The 24,762-nt window shown below is 43.6% G+C and overlaps 1 protein-coding gene across 3 annotated transcripts in view; it reads right to left on the reverse strand.

Annotated features, from left to right (window-relative positions):
- ntn1b (netrin 1b) overlaps positions 1 to 19,402 on the reverse strand; it is a 40,739-nt gene extending 21,337 nt beyond the window's left edge. Inside the window, exons 1-2 of one of the 3 annotated variants that reach the window (XM_076753557.1) lie at positions 19,117 to 19,402; positions 17,893 to 18,937 (exon numbers count right to left, since the gene is read on the reverse strand). In XM_076753557.1, coding sequence (XP_076609672.1) covers positions 17,893 to 18,907 — 1,015 coding nt within the window. In that variant the 5' untranslated portion in view covers positions 18,908 to 18,937; positions 19,117 to 19,402. Of the gene's footprint in view, positions 1 to 17,892; positions 18,938 to 19,066 lie in introns of all 3 variants that reach the window. The other 2 variants (XM_076753556.1, XM_076753558.1) reach the window with 2 other exon arrangements.
- Positions 19,403 to 24,762: the final 5,360 nt, after the last annotated feature.

Here is a 24,762-nt window from a genome sequence, read left to right on the forward strand (position 1 = left end):
GAGACTCATACTTATTGAGGCCAACGCTCTAACAAACAAGCACTCCTGTCACACAGCATTCGTGGACTTTCTCTGATGAAGCATGTTTGACTCAGTAACGCACAAACATTAAAAGCAAGTGCTACGATCCGTCACCCTCAGCTGCCTCCAGCTCCACTTCCACCAGACGCACGTTTCCCACAATAAATATTTCAATTACACATCACTGCAGCAGCTGTGATTTTGATGAGGGCGAGGACAACAACAAAGGACTTCTGCAACAAGCTCTCCAGATGATGAATCCTTTTACAAGTTTCCGGACCGCTTTTGATGATTTCACTCGAGGCAAAGAATGTAAACAGTGAAAGGAAAAGAATTGGAGCTGTTACAGGGAGATTTCTATCTCACACAGGACGGAGCAGGTTTGCGCAACGACCTTTGAGGACTGCTTCATCAATAACAACCTCCGTCACCGTGGTGTCACATAAACAAATACAGCATCAGAACATGTGTGCCAATATGAGAATGATTTAAAGACCTTCCTCTTTGATCGGGTTAGAAAAGAGATGGCATGGCTAAGGCAAACAACGGAGCTGGAACATGAGGAGTTAGTATATGTGATGTGGTTTTAATGAGACACATATTAGAGGGCGGAGGATGTTTGAAAAATGGGAATACTGGGTTCACTTTGCTGCACCTGCCTCTGCGCTCAACGGGGCTGATGACAGAACTTTGTGGGCCTTTGTAGACGTTTCTACTACGTCATTCCGTCAATGTTTTTCAGATTTCTTCTGTTGTCCCTCGAGGACAGGAACAGGCGACCATCAAACATCACACGACATCAAGTAACGGTTCCTTTTTTCTGGCTGAAGGTGATCATGAAAATCAGCTGCTACGATGTTTGGTTGGAATGAAAACAACTAAAAAATTATAGCCCTCATTGGCCAATAGTCCACAGTTAGAGTTCATAGTTATACTGAGGATGAGAACAGAAAGAAGATATAGTAAAGTGCTTCTTTCCGAAAGCAGAACACATGACAGGTAGCAGCTATGGCGTTCCAGTAAGCAGCTTTTACTCTATGACCTGTCATACAGCAAACAAGTGGCAAGTGATTTGCAGGTGAAGGTTAAAGCTAATCTACAGGCGCTTTAAGATGCAGTTCCTTTAATGACCACTAGATGGTGGCTTCTAAAAAATGCCGAGACTCTAATGAAGTGACTGGAAAAACAGCAACTTCTTTGTTGAAATACAAAGTCAGTTTTTCCACTGGAACTGTGGGTCGCAAGAGACAAATGATGTGTATCTCAGGTGGCGATGTTTGAAATGATTATTCAACAAGATCTCAAAGCCTTAAGTCAACATGAAATCTGAAGTTTTTTTTTGAAAGTAAATCTAAACTGTGCACCTATTGTATCATTGTCCTGTATAGCCTACAAGTGATTAGCAATTCACATAATTAAGTTCACATGTTCACGCATGTGCTCATGTATGTGTGTATGCATGCAGCATAGGATGGAGGACAATTATTTCAGCACTTACCACACCTACCACGCACACCTTTCAACACCACGAACGCGATGAACGCAGCATTTATGTACTTTACAAGTTTCTCTTCATGACAGCTAACCGTTAGCATACTGACAGGTTCTGTCAGAAAAGTGTCATAGCCTATGACGCCTGCCTATGACACAATACATTGATTGATTGACCCACATACTGACACATCAGTGTTGAATTTAGACACATGGCGTATTGTTTATGTTTTTACATTGGGTAATAATGAGTGGGATGGAACATGATCTCACACAAACTGGAAAAAAACACATCTTGTCTCATACAATATCTGACATTTAGGAGGACCCATAATAGTATTTAGTTTATATTTCATACAGAAAGTGGAAGCCAGCAAGTTAGCTTAGCTAGCTACAGTCAGAAATCAGAAAGTTGAAGCTATAATCAGCTTGGCTTGCGATTGTTACCACTGATTCCCACTAAATGTCCCTTTTCATTTGTGTTATTCCAGCAGCTGTCATCCAGTGTTGTGTTTGTCCCACATTGTAGAAAGGAAGGTCTAGCTTGCTTTCGATCACAGCAACAGGTGCTCCTGTAACCTCAGTGCTCCGTACGCTAGCCAGTGATCCAAACATTCATTGGTCTCCAGGCTCCAACACAGCCAGGTGGCCAGCCCACTCAGGTTGATTGCAGCTGACTATCAGCCCTCTCAGCTGTGTTCTGGCACTGAAGGACCAAAATGGTGCAACAACCAAATATGGTTGCCAGATTGGGAGAATATGCTCCTGTTAGCAGCACTCTGGTTAGTTTAAGGCCAGCAGCGGACATGTTGTTCTGGCACATTGCTCATTACAAGTCTGACTTGAGTCCAGCAGTTCAGCAAGCATGATGGTGATGCAGTTTGTCAACCTGTGTGCGTTTCTTGGCTAGAAACAACTGGCCAGATGCAGCAAGCAGTACCCACAAACTTTACGACTTCAAAACATCCTCTCAGAAATCCTCAAATGACTGATTTTTTATGACAACAACCATTACCGCTGTCCACGTCAGAGCTGATATCAGGGGCAGAGGCTAACAGCCGTTTAGCTGCATCTGTCTGGTCGTATTAGAACAGATGCTATCAATCTAATGATGCCATCATGGCCAATTTGGCAGCAACACCTCTGTTCCCTGTGGGGAGCTGTGTCTGATCCGCTACCATAACAGCACACAGGAAAACATAATGACCCATCACTCAGCTCACCTTTCACCTCTGAGGAGCTGCCAAACCACTTTGTGCCCCGAGACGAGATAAGAAATGAGAGGGTATAAGCTGAGCTAATGAATTGAGTTATCCCTGAGATGAAAGGCTATCTAAAGCCATCTCACTCTTCTTCTCCGCCCAGGTCTGAGCATGTTCTTATGAGTGTGTAAAAATTCGCTGTTCACTATGTTTGAGACACATATCAGATCCAAGAAGAAACATAAAAGAGGTGAGAAAAAATCTTAACGTAGTATTCAGCGAGGATTTTATGACATGAAAGGTCTTGTTTACGAAGCTTTTTGCGACTATTGCAACTTCCACCAGTATTATTAATACAGTTACATGAGGGTTTGGTTATTAAACAAAGAAAAAAAATATTCATTTGTGTGCAGATCATCAAACATTTTAACAGAGACCTTTGTATGTTCTTATGTATGTATGTATGTATGTAACCACAACAACTGCATGGCAGCTCCAGTACAAATTAAATATACAACCCTGTCTGCTAAAATTGATGTTTATATACAACTAATTTGGAACTGTGAATACATTTTGAAGGAAATATAATACAGACTGGGTTACATTTTCTGTCAGCATAATGAGGAAATGTTGTTAATTAACGAATCTGGCGAGTCTGGTCAGTACTTCCAACCTTACATTGAAATGTCCGCTGGTAGTAAGTACAGTATTTCAACTTTTTTATATTTATGTTCAGGCACTGGTAGCACTTGGTTAATTACCTTGACCAAAGTATCTTACCACAGGTCGGCGTGTGGACGTGAACCCAGGCAGATACACGTAGCGCGTCATTCACTCACTTCATTCATGTGGCGTCAGGGTGCCACAGCGTTTAGCGAGACCTCTTTAACTGGTCAATCAGAGTTCAGGCCCTCCTGTTAGGTATTTATTGTCTTTCTCAAGGACCCATCAGCTCCATGGAAGCTTCTGTAGATAAGTTTGACCTCTGACCTCCTAAGAACTTCCCTGAACACATTAGGAATAGTCGACATTTTGGTTGGAAAGGTCCTTTAAGATCTAATGCCAACACTACAGTGTGTAAATATTATGGCATTGTAAATGTTTCCAAGCCTCATGTGCTTTAATTCTATTTTTATTCTGCTGGGGTAATAATACTAATACTATATAGTAATAAAGTTGCCTTTATGCCACCAGCCTCTCTACACTAGGAGCAGAATATACTGATTGATTAAACTGTTGATTATTAGTCGTGTATTTGTGTGTGTCTATGTGTGAATGTGTGCTTTCCACGTGACACTTTGTCTCTCCTCTCTCTGCAGACTGCCTCCCTCAGTGTGGGAATAAGTCTCTCCCCCTGCCTTGCACGCCTTGTCTCACCGTGCAGCCTGCGATGATGTCATGGGAGGCGTTCCGTTTCTTTACGAGCGCGGCTCTGTGATCTCTGGTGGAGATCAATTAGCTGAGCAATCAGCCCGCCCCGTGCTTTTGTGTGAGTAACTGCTCGTAAACCGTTCGGTTGCCTGGCGAACTGGGAATGCACTGCCTCAACATAAACAGCCACCCAAGTCAGCCTGGCCAAAGTAGCACTCCGGGCTCCTTCTACACTATACTGTATGTCATTAGGTAATGCAATGTGACATCAGCTCACGCAATGCACCATCAGCCAATGTAATTTAAGATTAGCCTGTAATAATGTGTGTGGGTCATAGTAATGGCCTGTTAGCTGTGACTCTAACGAGAACAGTAGTTTTCTCTAATAGGCTTTAATGACACCAGGCTGATCTGCATAGACTTTACTAACTGTACAGGGTAAATACCTCATAATATAATATGTATCTGCTCTGACAATAATACTGTATTATATATACACAGTATAAATTTACAATGGACAGTGTTTTAAGAAGTTCTGTCCTGACTGATCTGAACCATGACCCCTTTTACACACAAGAAAAAAGAGCTGACATTTTGTAGCAGCAACATTTTGTAATTGTGCAATCAATAATGACCAAAGTTATTCACTCCAAGTTCTAAACAGCCGCTGCTCGGCGGTGCCAACGATAACACACCCTCACTTATGAATAATAATGCATAATGGCCAGCATATCTCAGCCCATTTATCCTGTTGTTGCAGGGTTGGGAGCGGTCCAGGGGAGGCGGGAGTGGGCGTACTGCTGGTTCAGTTTGCTGGAACGTATGCTGTGTAACTGCAACAGTCTCGCCTGGGATCTTTGTTGCATGTCACCCGTTTTCTGTCACCCATTTGTGCTTTCTTTCTATACTCTGAACTAAAGCAAGCAGTGCTATGAAAAAATGGGAAGAAGTAGCAGCGAATGGGACAAAGGGAGACACAAAGAAGAGGGGGAAAGAAGCGCGTGTTTATTAGTGTCAGCTATTAGCTGTTTTATTCTCAGGGCCTCTCTTACACCTGATCCTCCTACACCACATCCGAGGTCATTTGTTTAAACAAATCTTGAATTGAGTCACTTTATCAAATGGGAGGTTTGTTTCCTGAGGGGCCGCCGGAGGAAACAAGACTGGACTAAAAATGACCAATTAAAGCACAGAGCTGATGGATTGGTGGAGGAACATCCTGCTGTCACTGGTTGGCAGGAGCATGCAGCGTTGACTGGGGAATACTTCCTCTTTACTGTGTGTGTGTGTGTGTGTGTGTGTGTGTGTGTGTGTGTGTGTGCATAAACACACATGCAACTGCGTCAGCAATTACACATGCCTGCTGTGACTGCTGTTAAAATATTCTCCTGAGGAATAATCTCATAAAGGCTTATTAATTTCTGATTTGTCTGTGTGTTTGTGTTTGATGCCTTGTATATTTTCATTGATGAACTGGAGAGCTGCCACAGTGTAGGTGTGGAAACAGGCTGACTGGAGAGCTGCTCCTTTCCTTCCTCAAGTTTATTTCCTCAGGTTTATGGGAGAGGTGATGAAAAGGTCCACGGTCATTAAGCCCAATAAGCAAATTCTGTTCCCTGCGTTCTGTTTCGAAAGGAAACTGTGGGCTATGTGGACAGGCGCACTGGACGGAGACAAACAGGCTTTAAAGCAGTGGTTCAGTCTTCCTTTTTCAGACGTACCCACAGCCCTTTTTTTAGCCTCACTATTTCAACCACTTATCCATTTTTCACACGGTTTTAATTGCAGATGCATGGTGTTCAGGTGTTGGAGTCGACTCAATATGTAGATAAACAGCACACTGTTTAAGCCCTTTGGGTACGAGAGCAGCTGGTTTAAATCGCTGTTTTAAAGTATCTTATTAACGCACAAGTTTTATCTTCTTAGTTATTCATTATCTTGCATTTTTGTTTGCTCCAGCTGATGAATAAAGAGTACACACATTACATTCAAATCCTGCTCGCTCTGCAGGCTGCTGAGATCCTTTTCTATCACTTCTACAAGTTTACTCACAAGTTGAGTTGGTGGAAAATGTGGCATGACAGATGACAGATATAGCATAAAATCTGTGAGTAGTGTGGTCTTTGGTGGCACCATATTGTTTCTGTACCTATTCTACCTTTTGAACCAAATTGTCTAAATTACTGTAAAATCCTTTCTCCTCGTGTCTTATGAGTAATTTGGATAATAGGGATTTTGGTTTGAGTGTTGATACAATTGGGAGACATCTGAAAATCACCTACTTATCTTAACCATAATGACCAACTTGAGGCTGACCTGAATAGTTTTCTCCAGTTGGGAGCTTGTATTTACAGTAAATCTGAACGCAGCGTAATTGTGCTTGCGGTCAGAGGGGACGGTCTCCAGACTAAACCTGTACGAAACATCTAAACAGGGCCAGGTTGCTGTGGGATTTTGCTGGCTAGTGTTAGGTTGAGGTCCAGATCTTCCCCACAGAGCAGGGAGGTTATTTTAACACTCTGGCACGTGCTTTCTGCACTGTGTTCCCCTGTGCAGAGGGAATAAGGGAGATGGAGGCAGGAAGCCACTAGGCTGTAAATCATAAAGCTGAGGTGACAATCCATCGTTCTTGCGGCATGTTTATTGTGCTTTTCTCCACTTTTCTCATAGGGCCTATTTATAACAAGCCAGATCCTGATGTCAAAAATATCGTTCCCGTGTGTTTTTTTGATTGCGTCCCGACATTTAACCCTATATCTCACTGATCAAAGATTCATTTTAAGTTATTCTCCCATTTTTATTGAGTTCATGGAGACGTTGACTGAGTCGTTTTAGTAATTCGGTGTGCGCTCGCTATACAAGTCATAATGTGACACAGCTCCCCTCAGGAAAAAAAAGGGCACAGACTGGGCACTGTGGTCACAGCGTCTGTGTATTGGGAAAAGTTAGGCAATTAATGGTTAATGATTGTTTTATGGAAACACTGAGAGGCCATTGTAATGGTTTTCTTACTACTGTGTTCGTTTTTATCCCAAAGTTTGTGCCGGTTGCTAGGTGGCTTCCAGGACATCGCACTGAGCTGAGGAGGAAAAGGCTTGGTTTTTCCTGAAGCACACCAGCCTCTGGCCATCTTAGCAGGAACCCAGTGAACCTTAAACTACAGTAGTAATGAGTAAAACAAATGCTATGCCATGAGCCTCAGATTAATGTGGACATCCAGTACGAGGGGCCTCTGCTGTCAATCAAAGTGTCTCAGCTGTTTGGGACGTGGCATCAAACTCATTTCAGTTTCATTCATGATAGAAAAAGTGCTAGGTACTGTTTAAAGGGGCACTACAATAATTTTACACATCAAGATTAATTTATTTGCCTGTGACAACAGACTGTGTGTCTCTTCTGTGGCTCTGAAGGGAGCTCTCCAAAGTATCCACAACCCTGATAATTCCAATACCTCGATGAAGTCATGAAGGTTACAGGAATAGTTTTGTTTTCTTCTTTTAATCTGTTGCTCACACATCCTGTAATGGAAGCGCAATATTGAACAGCTGCAGAACTCATTTAAAGCTATAATCTTTAAAGTTTTCATGAATTTACTATTTATGGGGAGCTTTTTCAGCGACAGCCATTCAGTGTATTTACATTCTGTCAACCTCTCTATGCAGTAGTTTTAGGTTAGCGTCGGAGTCCGTCATTCCTGCGCTGGATTCAAATTGTCTTCATATGCAGGACAGATTAACAGGAAACAATGCAGCGTGTAATAATCCAGTGTTACAGTTTGGAATTTTATTTCATTGATAACAGACTCTCTGTTTAATGTAGTGTACCGTACAAACACTGTATCAGAGCCGGATTAAGTTACAGTTAATGCAAACATTTCCTCATTCTGCTGCTTTACATAAAAAGACATTCAACCGCCGCACAGAGCGCTCACGGAAAATGCAATGTATTTGTCATGAGGTTTGTGCTCACACCAATAGCTGTGTCAAAATTGCGTCTACAAAACGAGAAAATGTTGATTTCACGCATGTTTAGTCAGTGGATCCCATTTAAATGTTGCAGGGAGAGATGGAACAAGAAAGAGCAATTACAGTGAGCTGTTAGATGAAGAGTTGCAGTCGACAGGCAATGAAATCAAGTCCTGCTACTGCTACACTCTGTTGTGTGGAAAAGCACTTACGCCAATTGTTTGTTTGGCTGCACTGTAAACAGCTCTTCTGTTGCATTTCTGACAAAGTAGCTGCTCAAGGAGTGTTGACCGTAGAAGTAAACCGCACTTGCTGTCACCACCGTTAACCACCAATGTCGCTAAATCAACTAGGATGCCTTCCAGCCACCTCTGTATCTTTTACTGTCCTCTGCTCAGTGTGACAGGTTCATTGTTAAGCTATTTTCAGATCTCTTCTTGTCACCCCCAAACATAAAAACCTGCTGTAACAGAGTCCAGGCACTCCAAGGTTGTTTTACATCACAGTGTAATCTAACGTGGTGTTCGAGCTCACTGCTCTGAGGTCATTCTCTTCCCCAGCTCCCTGCCTAAGTGAGAACCAGATACCGCATGTTATCTCTGACTCACTGTCATGAGAAATTGAGCCCCACTATCTCTGTAAGTAAACCACATGGCACATACTCACACACGTACACATGAATGTATGCCATGAGCTGTTCCAAGTTGCCTGAGTTTACATCACACTCTCAGGTTCTCCTGCAGGCAGAGACGGGAGGAAACCGTCTGATGTATGTCTCAGAGCTCGGCCAATCAGGGGAGGAAGGAAGTGACTTTCTGTTGTTTGGTTGTGAGCGTGTGAAGGAGTTGTAAGCCATCTGCTCCACAGTAGCTTAGGTGACCTGGATAAGAGATGACAAGAGGATGGGAACAGGCGGTCTTCTCTGTCTATGTGCCCGCTCAGACTTGAAGAGTTATGGACGAATGGAGGGCGGCTTAATCCTCTGCCTTTGCTCCCTGTCTGACTAAGAGATCTGCCTCAATCACATAAACACAAATACACAGTGTGCAGAGGGAGGATTGCAATTGATGAATCCCCAGGTTTCCCCTCCTTGGAGCAGATGTGGAGCGCTTGGATATTTATAGTCGTGTAGGGACCAGTGTCTGGTTGCCAATGTGTTCTCCTCTCCTCTCCTCTATCTATCCTGCTGGATATCCCCTCAAATCCAGTAAGTGGTTCCTCATTCTCTCTCACAGCGCAGAAGAATTGGCCACTGGGGTATGTGAGAGGTGGAGGCAGAGCTCAGGAGGATGTAGAAATCCATTATGGAGCAACAGAGGCCCTGGGACAAGCTCACGCAGAAGTTATATGGAAAAATAAATATGAAACAGGAACCAGCATCTCCCTTTCCCTTTCAAGGCGGTCTTATTATGTCTACACATTGTTTTAAAGCGTTCTGGAGATACGTGGTGGCTAATGAAAAGGGGAGTGGGGTAGTTAACAGTTGACATTCCTGACGCTTGGTGGACTATTAAGCAGCCGTCTCATTTAATTAACATGCTAATGCTGAAGGCCTCAAACTATTACAGATGTCCTTAAAACTGTAGGGAAAAGCCCCTGCAGGCTTACTGTAGGCATCATTCTAATAAGGATCAAGACTTTATTCAACTATAATTGATCCAGTTGTCAGTTGTTGCCTTTGTCTTCCAGTAAAAAGACCCCTGTGTCGACAGCGCAGCAGGGAGGATGGTACCAGCCAAAGGAGCTTATGCCTCCACTGCAGAGTTCCTTAATGCTTTTTTTTGGGGGGGAGAGGGGGAAGTGGCACAGGGGGTAAGTCGAGTAAGTGACACTGGGGAAGTGTGTTGTGTGTAGGCGTACAAACAGCGCTGTCACTGAGCTGGCTGTGTCGGGTGGCAGCGCAGCAGGGGAGCTGGCTGGGGGTCTGAAGCTGAGCTGCGGAGCGTGTCACTCTGCTGGCCCATTAATCATTCCCAGCCTGCCCTGCTTCAGCGCCTCAAAGGGGCTCGATGCGCACACACTAGGTGGTCTTGATGCCACCCTGGAAGCCCCAGCAGTCAGCTCCATGTAGACAGACGGTGGACACAAAGGCTTGAGCATCCACACATACGCACAAACATGTGCATCTATTTCATCTTGGCTCAGTGAACAATAAGGCACCCCATGATCAAACTAAAATAAACAGGCAAGAATACAAACAATTTGAATCGTCCCAGCCCTTCAGGATCCACTTACTGCATCGTACAATCTTCTCTGTCGTGTTTCAGTGTGCACAGACAAACAGAGTTGAGGCCCAAATAATAGCACTGAATAAATGCATCAGTATAGCATCTGTTAATGCCACAAAAGCATGTGTAATTGTATCTTTTTCAGATTTATTCTGGAGGTAGAAATCCAATCAAGCAATCTGGATTGCTGCTGTGCATTTTCTGCTCACAAAAATATAAAATAACCAAGATGTTTTGTTGTATTTGAACCCTATCTGCCCCAAAAATATTAAAGTTACTCTAAATAAAAGCTGCATAGGCGCTTCGGTAGCTGAATGATTATTGCATAAAACACACTGCATATTTTTCTCTCACCAGAAAAAATAAAATAACATAAAAAAGGTCAGCATGATTTTTTTTGAAATTTAAATCTGGCAATTCTGTATAAAATTAAGGAAACTAGTCGAATATAATGGTAAAAATGTTAAAGCAATTCACTGTTCACATCCACACACATGCATCAATGTATGAAAACACAATGAGGGCATCAGCACACACAGCATGTCCTAACGTGTTGGTTGGATAAGCTGATAGAATTATGACCTTTCAGTCAAATGTTAAACACAATAATCCCTGCGTGTTGAATAAACTCACTGTATTCTGTACATGTTCCATACTGGTCAACATTCATGCCATGATATCCAACAGCTCATGTGTGAAGGATCCGAACATTAAATCAAAGCTCACATATTCCTCTAAAAACATTGAGTCACCTCTCCAAACCGACATCCTCGACACAGCAGAACAAGATTTTTCAGTACGCACTTAAAAGTCTGAGTGAAACCTTTCTGGCTCAAACCATCATGTCTGTACTGAATTATGAGCTCAACAAAACAAAATCCTCAAAACATGCAGCCTTTACCCAGAGGACACTGGATTGTGGCAGAGGTTTTTTTTTTTTTTTGAGATCCCCCAAATACATCTCTGTGTTTTATGGTCTGGTTGTATACACAGAAACCTCTTACCAAAGTCACATAGGCTTATGTTGCAAGACAGACTGGAGGCGACAGAGTGAAGGCCAATTCCAGAAGTATTGTTCTCTGTTTGTCATGACAGAATTAAAGGGTGTTTTAGGATATGGCCCACAATGATGGCTGCTGCAATCACTGAAATATAGGCGCGAGTCATACAGAGCTTTTTGGATGAAGGGTAGTGTCGGGATATCGATTCTCAACTGGACGATCTGTACACAGGAATGCCTGTGACATCATTTGTTGAAGTGTTGAGCAAGATCCTGAATCCTTGTCATGTCTTGCACCCTGTCTTCACTGTATACAGGATGCTTTATGCACATTTCACACCATTCACTGGAAATTGTTCTAGATTGTCCCATTATTCAGGCACCCAACACTGTTAAGTTTATGGTAACTGATAAGTAAAAAGCAAAAGCCCATGAAAGCAAAGAGGGAGTGCAGCGAACACACAGCATGAAGCAGTTTGAGCAGAGTCATGATGAAACACTGCTTCCTAAGGGACCGTATGAAAGTGATGAGGAGAGCAGTGTCTACAGACAACTACAGCTTTTTATTCTAACGAAAATAAACTAATCAGAAAAGATGGCTTGAGTGTGTGCAATGGATCATTTGCATTATCTCTACAAACACGTTTTCACATCTTGACAGAGACAAAACTCTGTTCATGGAACTGCAGCTGCACACAAAGATACAAAACTTAGACACAAAAATGCCAATAGATTGAATTAATTCATGAATTTTAAATTCAATCTTGAAATTGTAGCTTCGTATGTTTTGGAAGTCAGTCCATTATAATGCAAAATAAAGCTGATGTGTAGTTGACTGGCTTAAAACATGAAAGACTACCAGCAGGGTCTTTTAAAGTGCACAAAACTGAACTGCCGCAGAGAACTGAGCCCAAGGCCAAGCTGTCACACACAGGCAAGTCCTGAGCAGTTTCACTGTGACTGATTTGCAGAATAGTTAGTAACAACAAAATTTGCCTCAGTCCCTGTGGGAATGGTTCCTGTCACATTTTCCATAAAGTCCATCTCCAGTTTTCTGTTCCTGCTTTAGGTCTGTCACCAGAGGAAGCCGTCACACCAGTACGAACTGTTTCTTACTGAGCCAGCTGCACTGATTTTGTTAGATACGCATAGGAAGATACTCATAAGAAAAACACCAGAGTCTCATTAGATTTGATTTTCACTGATTGAAATGATTTAAAGTGATTGGTCCGATATATTCATTTCTTCAGGGTTTCTACAACCTGCCATCGCTTCCTCTGAACTCCCACTGGTCAAACCATCTGAATTTTCCTCCCCAGCGCCCCCCAGCTGCACTCAAGCACCGACACGATCTGGATGACTGAGACTCGTCAGTCCATCTAAGCGGGACTCTGCTCCTGACGGGAGACATTTCATGCTGTTGTAAATCAAAAAAAAATTCCTAATTGTCCTAACCTGCAACACACCTGTTTCCAGTTACTCACTCCACACTGTGTTTGTTTTCACCTCATATCTATTTTTTACCGCATACTTGTGTTCACTCTTATTCTCTTCTTATTACTTCAGTTACTATTTCCATGTAATCTCGATGAAATGCAATTTGCCGTGTCGTGTTCAGGCCTTGGCCTTATTTAGACTATTTGCACAGCACATCTGAAGGTTGTAATGTTGTTAAGGGTTGTAGTGGACCTCAGGGAATATGACTGTAGTCACTAATGAGGACCCAAACAAATATTCCACAACAAGAGCAAGATGCTTACAATCACATGTATTTGTTTTCATTTTCATGCTTTCTCTCATTCAGTAAAATGTGCCCTTTTTTTTTTTCCTGACATGACAAAAGTCTACTGAATACTACTGGATATCGGTGAACTTGTGTTTGTCATGCTCAAATCCATCCCCACAGGAGAAATGACTCTTTGTCTCCCAGAGCGAGGTCAAAGGTCAGAGCCCGAGCGGCTGATGAGGACTCAGTGCCTCGCTCACCAAACCATCTTCATTCACATCCACATTAAAAACTACTGCTCGTTGTAACTATTGGTTATGACACATCCTCGCAGCCTGTTTCCATTACTGCATTATACAAGACGTTAAGGAAATGTATTTAAACATGAGACCCATCAAAACAGAAGTCAATAAAACCCCCCAAAAAGAGAAAGAAATAGCCCTGTCCTCTGGATATTGTTGACTAGATTCATGTGAAAAATCAAAACCCTCAAATATGTCTCAGCTTACAAATGAAATGGAAATGGCTGACTGTCCCCTGGAGCCTGCTCACAACAATGGGCCAGAGAATGACAGAGAGGGAGAGAGAAGGAGCAACAGGAGGAGGAAAGAGGGGGGAGAATGAAAGAAGCAAAATACCAGCGAACGAGCGAGACAGTGCAACTTCTATTACAAGAATATCTATGACATCATGCTTTACAGAAATTCTTCTGCACCGACACATGGGCTGCTGCCGTGGAGCTGAAATGAGACCCAGATGGTGAGAGAGCCTGGCCCAACCTGGCAACTCAGGGGAGGCGGGCGGCACATTCACCGTCAGCAGAAACAGCCAGTGGTCCCCGGGCAGGCGCACGGACAGCGCCTGGTCCCGCACGGAGACGCTGTCAGCCTGTGTCCCCGGAGGCGACTTGTGATGCGAATCTTCAGTTGTGAACTAAACTGGAAAGCTGATCTTAGATGTGGAGCGGTTCTATAAAACAGGCCGCTGGAAATGTGGTGTCCTTGTAGGTCTACTGTAAGGCTCTGGTTTCCCTCTGCCTGTACCAGTGTTTCCTCTCTCTCTCTCTGAGCTGCTGTCACGCAAGTGGGTTGCAGTTCAAAGAAAGCAATTACGCTGTCTTCTCCAAGCACTCTCGTCTTGACTGATTTGATGTGTCTGGACCAGTGATTGACAACCAGGGCTGAGGCTGCTGAGCAGCTCAGCCGAATTGAAACAAGCAGAAATTCTGATTTGATTTACAACTATATAACCACGTTCTAGTGAGCTGCAACACCTGAACACAACATGTTGTGACTGAGGGAGTTTTATCCATGGATAAATGCTGGAAATAGTTATCTAAAGTAATGGATAAATAACCGTGGGGGTAGCAGACTAATGAATAGGATTGGTCTAGACTCCTTACACGACTTAAGGTGGTATTGATTTGTGCTCTCAAATGTCTTGCACCATATTTATCATCAAATCTGCTGGTGCTTTAAAAATTTGTGAGCGTGTGTTTAGGTTCTGTGCTCTATTTTTAGAGCTGCTGGAGAGAGTACCAGTATGTGCTCCATAGACTGGGAGCAGAGCCAGTCGGCACTCGATACAATCATATCCTAATTCAGTTACCCTGTGGGTGGCAAACACATCGGCTCTTCCTCACAAAGATTTGCGTGGAGGTTTATTGAATGCCAAAATACTTTGAGCAGAGCACCAAACGAAACGCTCTGTTAGGACGGATCGTAGCTGACTGTGATCAGAGATTCACAGATTTCTATCGCACAAGACAGCATGGCATGCTCTTTTTTTAATGTTCTGTCACGTCAAATCCAGATAAAAGCCTGCCAACCATAAGAACACGTGAAGGTGAAGGTTTTGTCTAAAAGCATATCAAAAGTGTAAAGAAACAAGGCTGAACCTCCAGCTGACTCTCAGCCATTATGAAACAGAACATCGCATGGCAGGGTGACAGCAAAAACAAAGCCGAAATTGAACAAACGTGCAAAATTACACATATGAGTGACTAAGGCTACCATTTTCAACTTGCCTCAAAACCCACTTGGCAAGCAGAAGTTTCCCACAGTTCCCTTCACAGCCCATCAGTCAGGCCGGAGAGGAGCGGGGGCCTGACTGTCAGGGGTCAGTGCTACGCTGAACATGGAGAGAATATGAAGCAGCTGCCTGGGACAGGAGAGCCTGACGCGTCACCGTGTGTGTGTGTGTGTGTGTGTGTGTGCGTGTGTTTCTCAACCTTACTCATTGCTTTACGTAAATGATTATGGGTCGTGGTCAAACATTATCGTGCATTAATGTATTAAACAAATGCAGTGCTTTTCCTTTGTAAGTTTTATGCAGCAGCGTGCTCACAAACATTTGAAGGGGGGCTGCGTTTGTATAACAGTGAAAACAGACTCACGTTGAAAGCCCTGGTTCAATATTAGACTTCACATAATTAGTACATTATATTAATAAAAGAATGCCAAATAAACAACAAAGCAATATCAACTCAGAACAGCCTACAGCCTGGCCCCTGGACACAGACACGTATAAGCCCCCCCCCAACCATTCTGCATCTCTTTGTACTCTGTTTTTGTCTCTATGTAGTTTAGTGTTTGTAGTCATTTGTGTCTTTTTGTGGTCATTTTGGCATCTCGTTGTAGTCGTTTTGTGCCTCTCTGTGGCAGTTTTGTGATCATTTTGTGTCTCCTTGTAGTCATTTTGCTTCTCCGTGTTTTGGTTTTGTGTCTATCTGTGGTCATTTTGTGTATCTTTAAATTCATCTTGCGTCACTGATGGTCATTTTGCATCACTCTCTAGTCATTTCTGGCCCTGGTTCTAGTCCAGGGCCTACGTCCATCCACAATACTAACAAGCCAACGAGCTATCAGCCTCTGACTCTGATGGGTGGCCAGTCAGATTCCATGGGAAAGCCTGTGCCACCCCTCTGGCCGCAGCCCTGGATTTTATGCACAAATTTGTAAGTCGTGCAGCTCCAGCTGATAGGAATCTGAAAGCGGCAGAAGCCAACATAAATGCCTCCTGACAAAACGATGGCAACCTTGCCTGCAAAGTCATGGGAAATTGTCTTGCTGCCTTGATGCCCACCGCCAGTTAAAACCAACTGCTCTCCCTCAACCACTCCTCTCTCTCTCTCTCTCTCTCTCTCTCTCTCTCACTCCTCTCTCAAAATGTGAATGTGGTGCAGCAGGGAGGAGAAATCCAGACAGATCATTAGCACCAACCACTCTGCATCCCTACTGCCAGACCATATGGACCCACTGCTCCAATGAAACAGCCCCTCCCCTGGGTCTTCTTCTTTAATGCATAGGTGTCAGGCCACCCTTATTTCCTCTTTGGAAGACATGCTCAGTCGGGCTTTTCTGCGGCTTTATCTGATGACACCGTTCACACAAAAAGCGACATGGTGAAAGGGGGGCCTCCCACTGACAGCGAGATAGATGCTGCAAGTGACAACCTTTTGTTTTGGTAAAATACACTGAGATGCTGGCTTTGCGGAGGCAAAAGGCGGAGGCCAAGGGGAACAACTTGTTCACTTGTTCCGTTTGGTTGAGCAAACCATGGCACTGTCGGAACTTGTTGCTTTTCCAGGTTTGCTTCGCTGTAGCTCAGAGGGGCTTGAGCTGTTGATATAAGCCCCCCTGCCCTGTTGAAAATAAGCATCACAGCAAATACACGCGCTCGCTGCTGCTAGAATAAAAAGTCAGATCTGGCTTCAAATTACCTCGTGCTTTGTCCTCCTCTCTGAATAGTTTACTGGCTCTAAGGTGGCAGTTTATACTCTACGTGCCAAAAATGTCAATAAAACCGCCTTAATCGCCCATCCAATCTGTAATAGCACCTGCTTATGGAAACATAACACGCCCCTGCAGTCTATCTCTGCAGCTGCAATGTTTCCTTCCTATTAAAGCGCTGCTACAGTCGGAAACACGGCTCAAAACGCAATTACGCATTCGGACAGGCGCGCTTTCTTTGCTGAAATGACTTCCTGCCCTTTCTTTTCCTCTGAATGTCGATAAAAATCAGGGGTCAACAAAGTGCATATTTGTTACTGGGCAAAATATGTCGCGCCTGAAACACTGATCTTGGCATACAGGGAATATGGCACTATATCGATTTTTAACTATGTTTAGTTGTAGGATATATTGCGCGCATTTAAGTTTCTTTAAAGAGGCCGATTTTTATAAATACATCAATTCCTGCTACAAAATGTAATGACTGAATTTAACAGTTTATTTGAACAATTTCCTATTATTTAAGCCTGAATTATACTGAATGTGTTTCCATTTAGAAAATGTATTTTCTGTAAATACATGTCACTCTTTTCTGTGCTTCGTTTTAGGCACAAAAAACATGAACGCCAGCAACGAGGCAGTTTGATTTTCGAATCAATAATTTAATCAATTGAATTTAGTTGAAATAACTGATTGAATGAATCCGTCTCTTGATTTTAAGAAGGATGGTTCTTTTACCGTTTAGGTGGTGGGATTTCAGCTCGAGGCCTTCTCCTTTCTCTTTGCCTCTTTACGGATTTATTTAGCGACAGTCAAATTAATTATTACCTCATTTAAAGCCTGATCACCACCTGTTAATCTGTGCCTATAGCACGAACATTTATTTTAAGAACAAAATCAGGAACATTATCTTTGCAGAGGAGAGCTGTGTCTGTATTTCATTCGCAGCAATAAAACCGTAAATATGAAATTCACATTAACGAAAAATATCATGCTGGTGCATCATTTTTGTACATAACGGGAAGAATCAATGATCACCAAAAAAATACTTATTTGTAACAGCACCTTTTACACCAATCGAATAATACAATGAAGCAAGAAAAATACTGAATGTGAATTAATTCCACAGTGAAGGACAAAAGAGGGGCTTGCCTTACCGACACACTCGTTGGCTTCTCTGGCCGTGGCGCGCTGCCAAGGTCGGTCATAGTGGAAAGGTTTGCACCTGTCGCACTCTGGTCCCGCCGTGTTGTGCTTGCACTCACAGACCAGATTCCCTTCTCTGTCCTTGACGCATTTTGAAGCGTGTCCGTTGCACTTGCACCGTCCTCCGACCTGCAGGTCGGACACGGCGTAAAAGTAGGAGTCTCGGGCCAGCTCCGAATCGTCCTCGTTCTCGTCTCCGAAAGTGTGAAGCCGGCTGAAGATCACCTTGATGTCGGTGGCCGTCACCCAGTCCTGCAGCACCGGGGAGTTGTCGAAGTCGTGCGCCGACGGTCTGCCGTCCAGGGTGCTGAAGGCGATGAGTCCACCTGTCAGAGGGTGCATGTCCGTGTGGGAGTCCGTGCAGATGGCTTCTTGCTCGTTCTGTTTGGTAATTGCCGCTTTATTCTGCCTGTTGTACATTTTCTTGCACTGAGTGGAATAATACTGAAACGGCACCCACGACTTGCCGTAGTCCATGGATTTGTAGATTGCCATCGACTCAGGTCTCGGTGAGCAAAACTGCAGGCTCACATAGGTGACCTCAAACTTTTTGCCAAGCGACAAGGTGAGGGTGACGTTCTGCGGATACTGCACGTAGTTTTCAGACTGCCAGCAGGTGAGGTTGTGAGGGTTGTTGAGGTCTGTTAAATACGCAGGTGGATGGGACTTCTTGGGGTCCCCGGCGTCGCACGTGTGACAGTCCCTGGTCCTCTCCTCTCCCTTCTCGGTCACCACGCAGTACCTGGCGGCGGGGTTGCCACAGGTGCTGGATACGCGCACGTCCTTTCCAAACGCGGAGTTGACGAAGTCGGGGATGCATCTCCGCGGGTTCCCGTTCTCATCATAGCACGGGTCTGGAGGGGAAGACTGCGCAGCAAACATGCTGAGCCCGTATCCTCCAAAGACCCCCTTGGTCATCGCAGAAACTGTCACCAAGGTGACCCAAACCTCCAAAACCCTTTGCATTGTAATCCGTGCACCGCAGGGACTCTTGCGCTGAAATGCAATGGAGACAAAATCATCAGAATGAATAAGAATGAATTGTGATAAAGACAAAATCAAGACAAGCGCAAAACAATGCCAATAAATGATGCTCAGATTGATATATGGAAAACTTGGACGCACTAGCGAAGCGTGTAACATAGGCCTGCTTAATGTGTATGAAATATTCTTACGAGGCAAAGAAAACTCCACCCAGGACACTACCTCCAAATAAACTGCTCGGTCTGAAAGTGTAGCACAACTCCTAAGAAATTGGAGAACAAGCTATCCTGTTTACGCACGAAAAACTCCCGCTACAGCACTTCAGCCTTTCCCCGCTCTTTGAAATCCCGAAATAAAAATAAGATCTGGCAAAAGCCCAGCTGGCTCTGAGTGTCCCTCTGCCTCTGTCTGTCCACTCAGTCACACCTCTGCCCACCTCTATCTCTGTCTGTCCCATTCCCTCTCTGTTAGAAGAGAGAAAAGGGGGTCCACTCATTCAGAGGTGAGGAGTCGGAGCCTTCTGAGTGTCTGTGCGGAGGGAGAGGAAGCGGCGCCATCTTCCGGCAGATTCGTTACACTACATGTTAAAAACGCGCAATGACGCGGCCAGGAAAGTGAAATGTGATGCAGTGAGATGTGGTGATTCAAGATACGGAGCAAGGACAGAGAAACATGTTTAGAAATGTATTTATTTGCACCATTTCCTGAAGGCAAACAGCTTGTCTGAAGATCAAGTCATTGACACTGAACGGAATTTCCTGACATTTATTTTTCTGTTTTACAGGACGGAAGATGAATCTTCCAGCACAAACAGCCTGTTTTATAATTTTTATGTTCTATTTTCAATATTAAACGTTGTTTAAATCGGAGTCACATAATCAATTTAATTTAATCTCAGTGTTTCACCATAAACGCATCGCAGCTTTCTGCACGCTGTTGTCCTTTTGATGTGTTTATTTGTTTGTTGTTGCCTCTGGCCCTCAGACAGCCCTCAGTCCACCACTGGACACAATTATTATTCATTCATTTATTCACTGAAGTCTTCAAGCTCAAGCTGAGATATACGATCAGGGTTTTTTTTTTTTTTTTTGTCAGACGTCAGAAAGCTCCTCCTGACACACATAAGACTTTCTAAGCGTTTGACAGGCTGAGCAGCCACTTTACGCAAAGTTCAAGTACATTTGCATTTGTGCAAAACATCTAAAGCTCTCATTTGAAGTGTGTTAGGCCCAAAACGTTAAAAATCTTACTTTACATGTTTTTTGATTTAGTTTTCAATCATATTTTCTTCATGTGATTTGTTGCAGAAAACTCAGTGAAGACAAAGATGTAACTTCATGTCAGAAGAAACGTTTGGAATAAGTTTCTGTTAATATGCAAAGTATTTTGTTTTTCTCAAAGTAAATATAACCATGAAGTCCAAAGCTTTCTGATCACAAACTCATGTCCATATGATACATTTAATGGTACTCCATTGTATCTTTGTTTAAGCTATTTAATCAGAATGATGTTTTAGGCGTTTCAAGGATGTTTCAGTAAAGATTGTGACTTTATCCACTGCTACTCCTCAAACTGTGTTTAATGCCTCTGTTATGTGTAAAATGTTGGATTCATCAGGTGTTACACATGCTTGTGTCCACAGACGTGTTATAAAAAACAAATGTTTCATTATTAAATAAATGCAGCTTGTTGAAAATGGTGTTAATGAACATCTCAACGTGCTCGATGCTCATAATTAAATGAAGTGTTTAGTTTCTCATTAAATCTCACTGAAATGTTTTATCTTCTGCTCTGTTTTATTGTGTTTGAAATTGTTTGTTAATCTGTTTCAGTGTTTCAAACATTTTATTTTTTTGAAATGAAATTTGATGTTCAGCACATTGAGCTGCAGCTCACATATGAAGTGTTGAATATAATGAAGACTTAGTGTGAAAATGTGCCCCTGCTGGTCAGAGTGGACAACTGACTGAAATCAAGAGTTTTCCATTGGGGAGAGAAGGACATGGGGACACGGATAACGGTCACCATAGTTACAGATGAACTCTGGTTACCAGGTGATGCTTCAGAATGGACTCAGAGAATCAGAATCGGAATCGGAATCAGAACACATGATGACATATGTCCATTCTAAACCAAGTGTATATATAGAGAGAGCCGCTTCATTTCACCAGAGTGTTTCACAGAGTTCTCATTGACAACACAGCTATCATTGTATTAAGACAAGTTCAGAGAATAAACTGAGCGATCCTTGAGCATCAAAACTTTTCAGTAAGTACTTCAACAGCAAACTAACTGTCATACTTTGACATGCAGGGACAGATCCATACCTCAAAGCTAAGGCTAGATAGATCCTCTTGACTCTCAGTGAATGCACACAGCTAACATTAGCTAAATATGTTTATATAAGATTATTCATTGTGATGCTTTGAAGCAGCATTTTAATGTTGGAGTCATTAAATTAATGTAAAATCCATATCTGTAAAGTAACTGTATCTGCTCCGTAAATGTTTTGAGGTAAAGCAGAACATGCGTCCCTAAATGAGTATGAAATGCTCTATAATATATGATGTTACTCCTCATGAAAATGTCAAGTGTCTAAAAAGCAGCTTTCTATCACTGTGTGTGACAGGAGTCCAGTAACCAACCAGACAGTTTCTGCTGGAATAGATCAGAGACAGCAAACAGACAATCGCCTCTGCTCCTGAAATGGACTTCAGAGCAGAGGTCGACCGTGCTGTGGAGGAGATGGAGTGGGGAGAGGTGGTTTCCACTCTCGAGGCGGCCATCTACGATCTGTTGGCCGACCCTCCACCTGCTCCATGGACACCTCCTCCTCCTGATCCCGTTGGGCTGGAACTCAACATCTCCCCTGAACCAGCAGACGGTCAGGGTCGAGGATATGGTGGGTGTTTGCCCCAGGGAGCAGTCCCTCAGGTGGTTGAGCACCAAAATCCATTCATGGAAGCTCCCGCCATGAACTATGGGCCACCACTGTTCCCTAACAACATCGTGCAGCCAGGTCACCTGTTCTGCCATCAGGCTTATGGGCAGGGACAGGTAAGCTACCGAGTATAGATGAGGTCATTGAGAGTAGATCAATACCTGTATTGATACAGATACTGATCGATGGTGGATGCTTAATGCCACAGATGTCACAGCAGCTCATTCAAACAGTTCTCAGAGTTTATAGGGAGGGGAAATCCTGACACCTGGTGGACAAAAATCACCATTGCAGCTCGTCTAATCACCTGTTCTGTGTGTGTTTGTGTCTCCAGAGTAACGATGTACCAGTGGTGAGGCTCCCTGGCGGATTCACCCAAAACCTGCGCTGTGTTGGACAACTGTAAGTAACACACACACACACATACATCAACGCAAAGACACACACGAGTGAACACAGAGACTGAGCTTCAGTTTGCATCGTCACACACACTCTTTCAGCTGTCTGATGCGTCTGTCTGTCTCTCTGTCTGTGTGTAGGAATGGAGAGCTGCTGTATGAGCTCCCTCAGGTTTCCCCTCCACCTGCCTTAGCTGCTGCTCCACCCATCACCTCCAACTCAAAGTAAGTTTGCTTTGGACAGTTTGGATCAAAATGGATGTTTCTCTTTTTTTCTGACTGGCTCTTGATCTGTGGCAGTGGTCACCATCAACAAGCCAGAGTCTTCATCAAATCACATCTTTGTTTACCAAATGAATATCTGCATGAATATTATTACAATCAGTGTCTGTTAATGCTTTAATACACAGCACAGCACAGACAAGGTTACATTTAGACAAGGTTGTCTTGTATTCTTGTGCTTCTCTGAACATTTCCACAGTGGTGACATGAGCTCTCACTCTGTTTTTGTCCTGTAGAAGGAGAAAGTGTGAAAGCCGGCAGCAGGACGATCGGCCCTACGTGAAAAAGCCGCCAAACGCCTTCATGCTCTTCATGAAGGAGCAGAGGCCAAACGTCGAGGCCGACGTCAGCAGAAGAGGGAGCGCGGCTGTGAATGCAGTGCTGGGTCAGAGAGTAAGTGTGCTGCTTCTGTGTGTTTGACTCACTCACTGTTACAAACTTCATCAAAGTTTGGTTAGAAAAATAGTTTGTGTGCATATTCTGTGTGTGTGAATGTTTTTCTGTCGGTGTTTACGTGTGTGTTGACACTGTGCTGTCCTCTGTCCACAGTGGAAGTCTCTGTCAAACAAGGAGCAGGCCAAATACTACGAGCAGGCCGAGAGAGAACGACTCCTCCACGCCCAGCAACACCCGGAGTGGACCAGCGGGGAAAACTATGTAAGTACACCGAGCTCACACGTCACTGCACGAGAGCGAATGAAACACAGTCACTGCAAAGAGTCTTCATCAGCTGACACCAGATGGTCTGTTTGTTTTTGTTTACAGGGCAAAAAGAGAAAAAGAGACAGGAGAAAGGCACCCAGGACACCTGTGATGGAGCCACATCACCTGCAGATGGTCCAGGTGCAGCTGCCATACACATGAGGTCAGCCCTGACACCTGGTTGGATGAAGAACAAGAACATCATCCACCTAACTGACCTCCCCTGCTGGAGCTACTCAGATCAATTAATAAAGTTTAAATTATTGTATATTGTATAAATAAATATTGTAGAAAAACTTCATGTGAAAAACCTGATTGTATTATTTAAAGACTGGAAAACAGCATCAAGAAAACTGCAGAACTGCTGTATTAGACTGCATTAGAAGAAGAATCGGGGGGAGACATTCCCCTTTATTTGTCACACACACATGCAGCACGGCACACGGAGGTGAAATTTGACTTCCGCCTTTAACCCATCCTGGTCGTCCCTCCTCCGCGGCAGACCAGGAGCGGTGGGCAGCCAGACCGGCTGCCCGGGGACCCATTCTTCTGCGTCACCATTGGTCAGGTGGTGATCTTCTTGCATGTTTTTAGTGGGGGTATATTTTTACGGAGGATACCCCAGGTGAACACGGGGAGAACATGCAAACTCCACACAGAAAGGCCCTCCTCGAGCAGCAGGCACCGAAGCATGGTGGAGGACACACCCGGTGCCCGCAGCGAGATTCGAACCCGGGACCTTCTTGCTGTGAGGCGACAGTGTTGCCACCGTGCCACATTATTTTTAGCTACAGACGTACCTAATAAACTGGCATCTCAGCGTATATGTCTAACTAACCAATAATCATGACTCTCAGTCCTTTAGCCCCTCAGCTATCAAGGTCGTTTTTATGCTTTTGTAAAGCCTCATTACTTTGTGTATCTGTTCAGATATTTATTATTTATTGAATTTATTTGTTATTTCCTTCTTTTCCTATTTACTGTGTGTATACCTGTTGATGTGGGTATAAAGCTGCTGCATACAATTTGCACCACTGAGATAACTATAGTGATATCAAACTGAAGAAAGTTGAGGAAGGACTTTCCAAACTTGAAATCCTCATGATTTGCTTCACTGTGTTCCTCATAACTTTGGTTCAGCCTCCGCTCGAACACAAATATGTATAATCTATGAACATCAATAAATACCTGACACGTCTAACAGAGAGTCTTCTGGCTGTAAAGGAGTGTGAATGGTTGTAATAACCCCTTTTGGGCCACATATCCCTAAAGATAAAAGCATTTGAGAAATATAAACTTACAGTCTGGACCATCAAATCCAGATGAGGCATACGTGGCTCTAAACAAGCTCTCGTTTCAAATGAGGTCTGTCATATCAGAGACTCCTCCTCTGATATTAGTGGATTCTTATGTAAACCTCCTCAGCATAAACACTTATTCAGTTCCTGTTACGCAGCGCATGCTCCCTTGACTCTGTGGTTGGAGGGTCTGTTTTTGAAAAGCACCACCACAGG

Source organism: Chaetodon auriga, chromosome 16 (genome assembly GCF_051107435.1).
Source record: "Chaetodon auriga isolate fChaAug3 chromosome 16, fChaAug3.hap1, whole genome shotgun sequence".
Classification (NCBI taxonomy): domain Eukaryota; kingdom Metazoa; phylum Chordata; class Actinopteri; order Chaetodontiformes; family Chaetodontidae; genus Chaetodon; species Chaetodon auriga.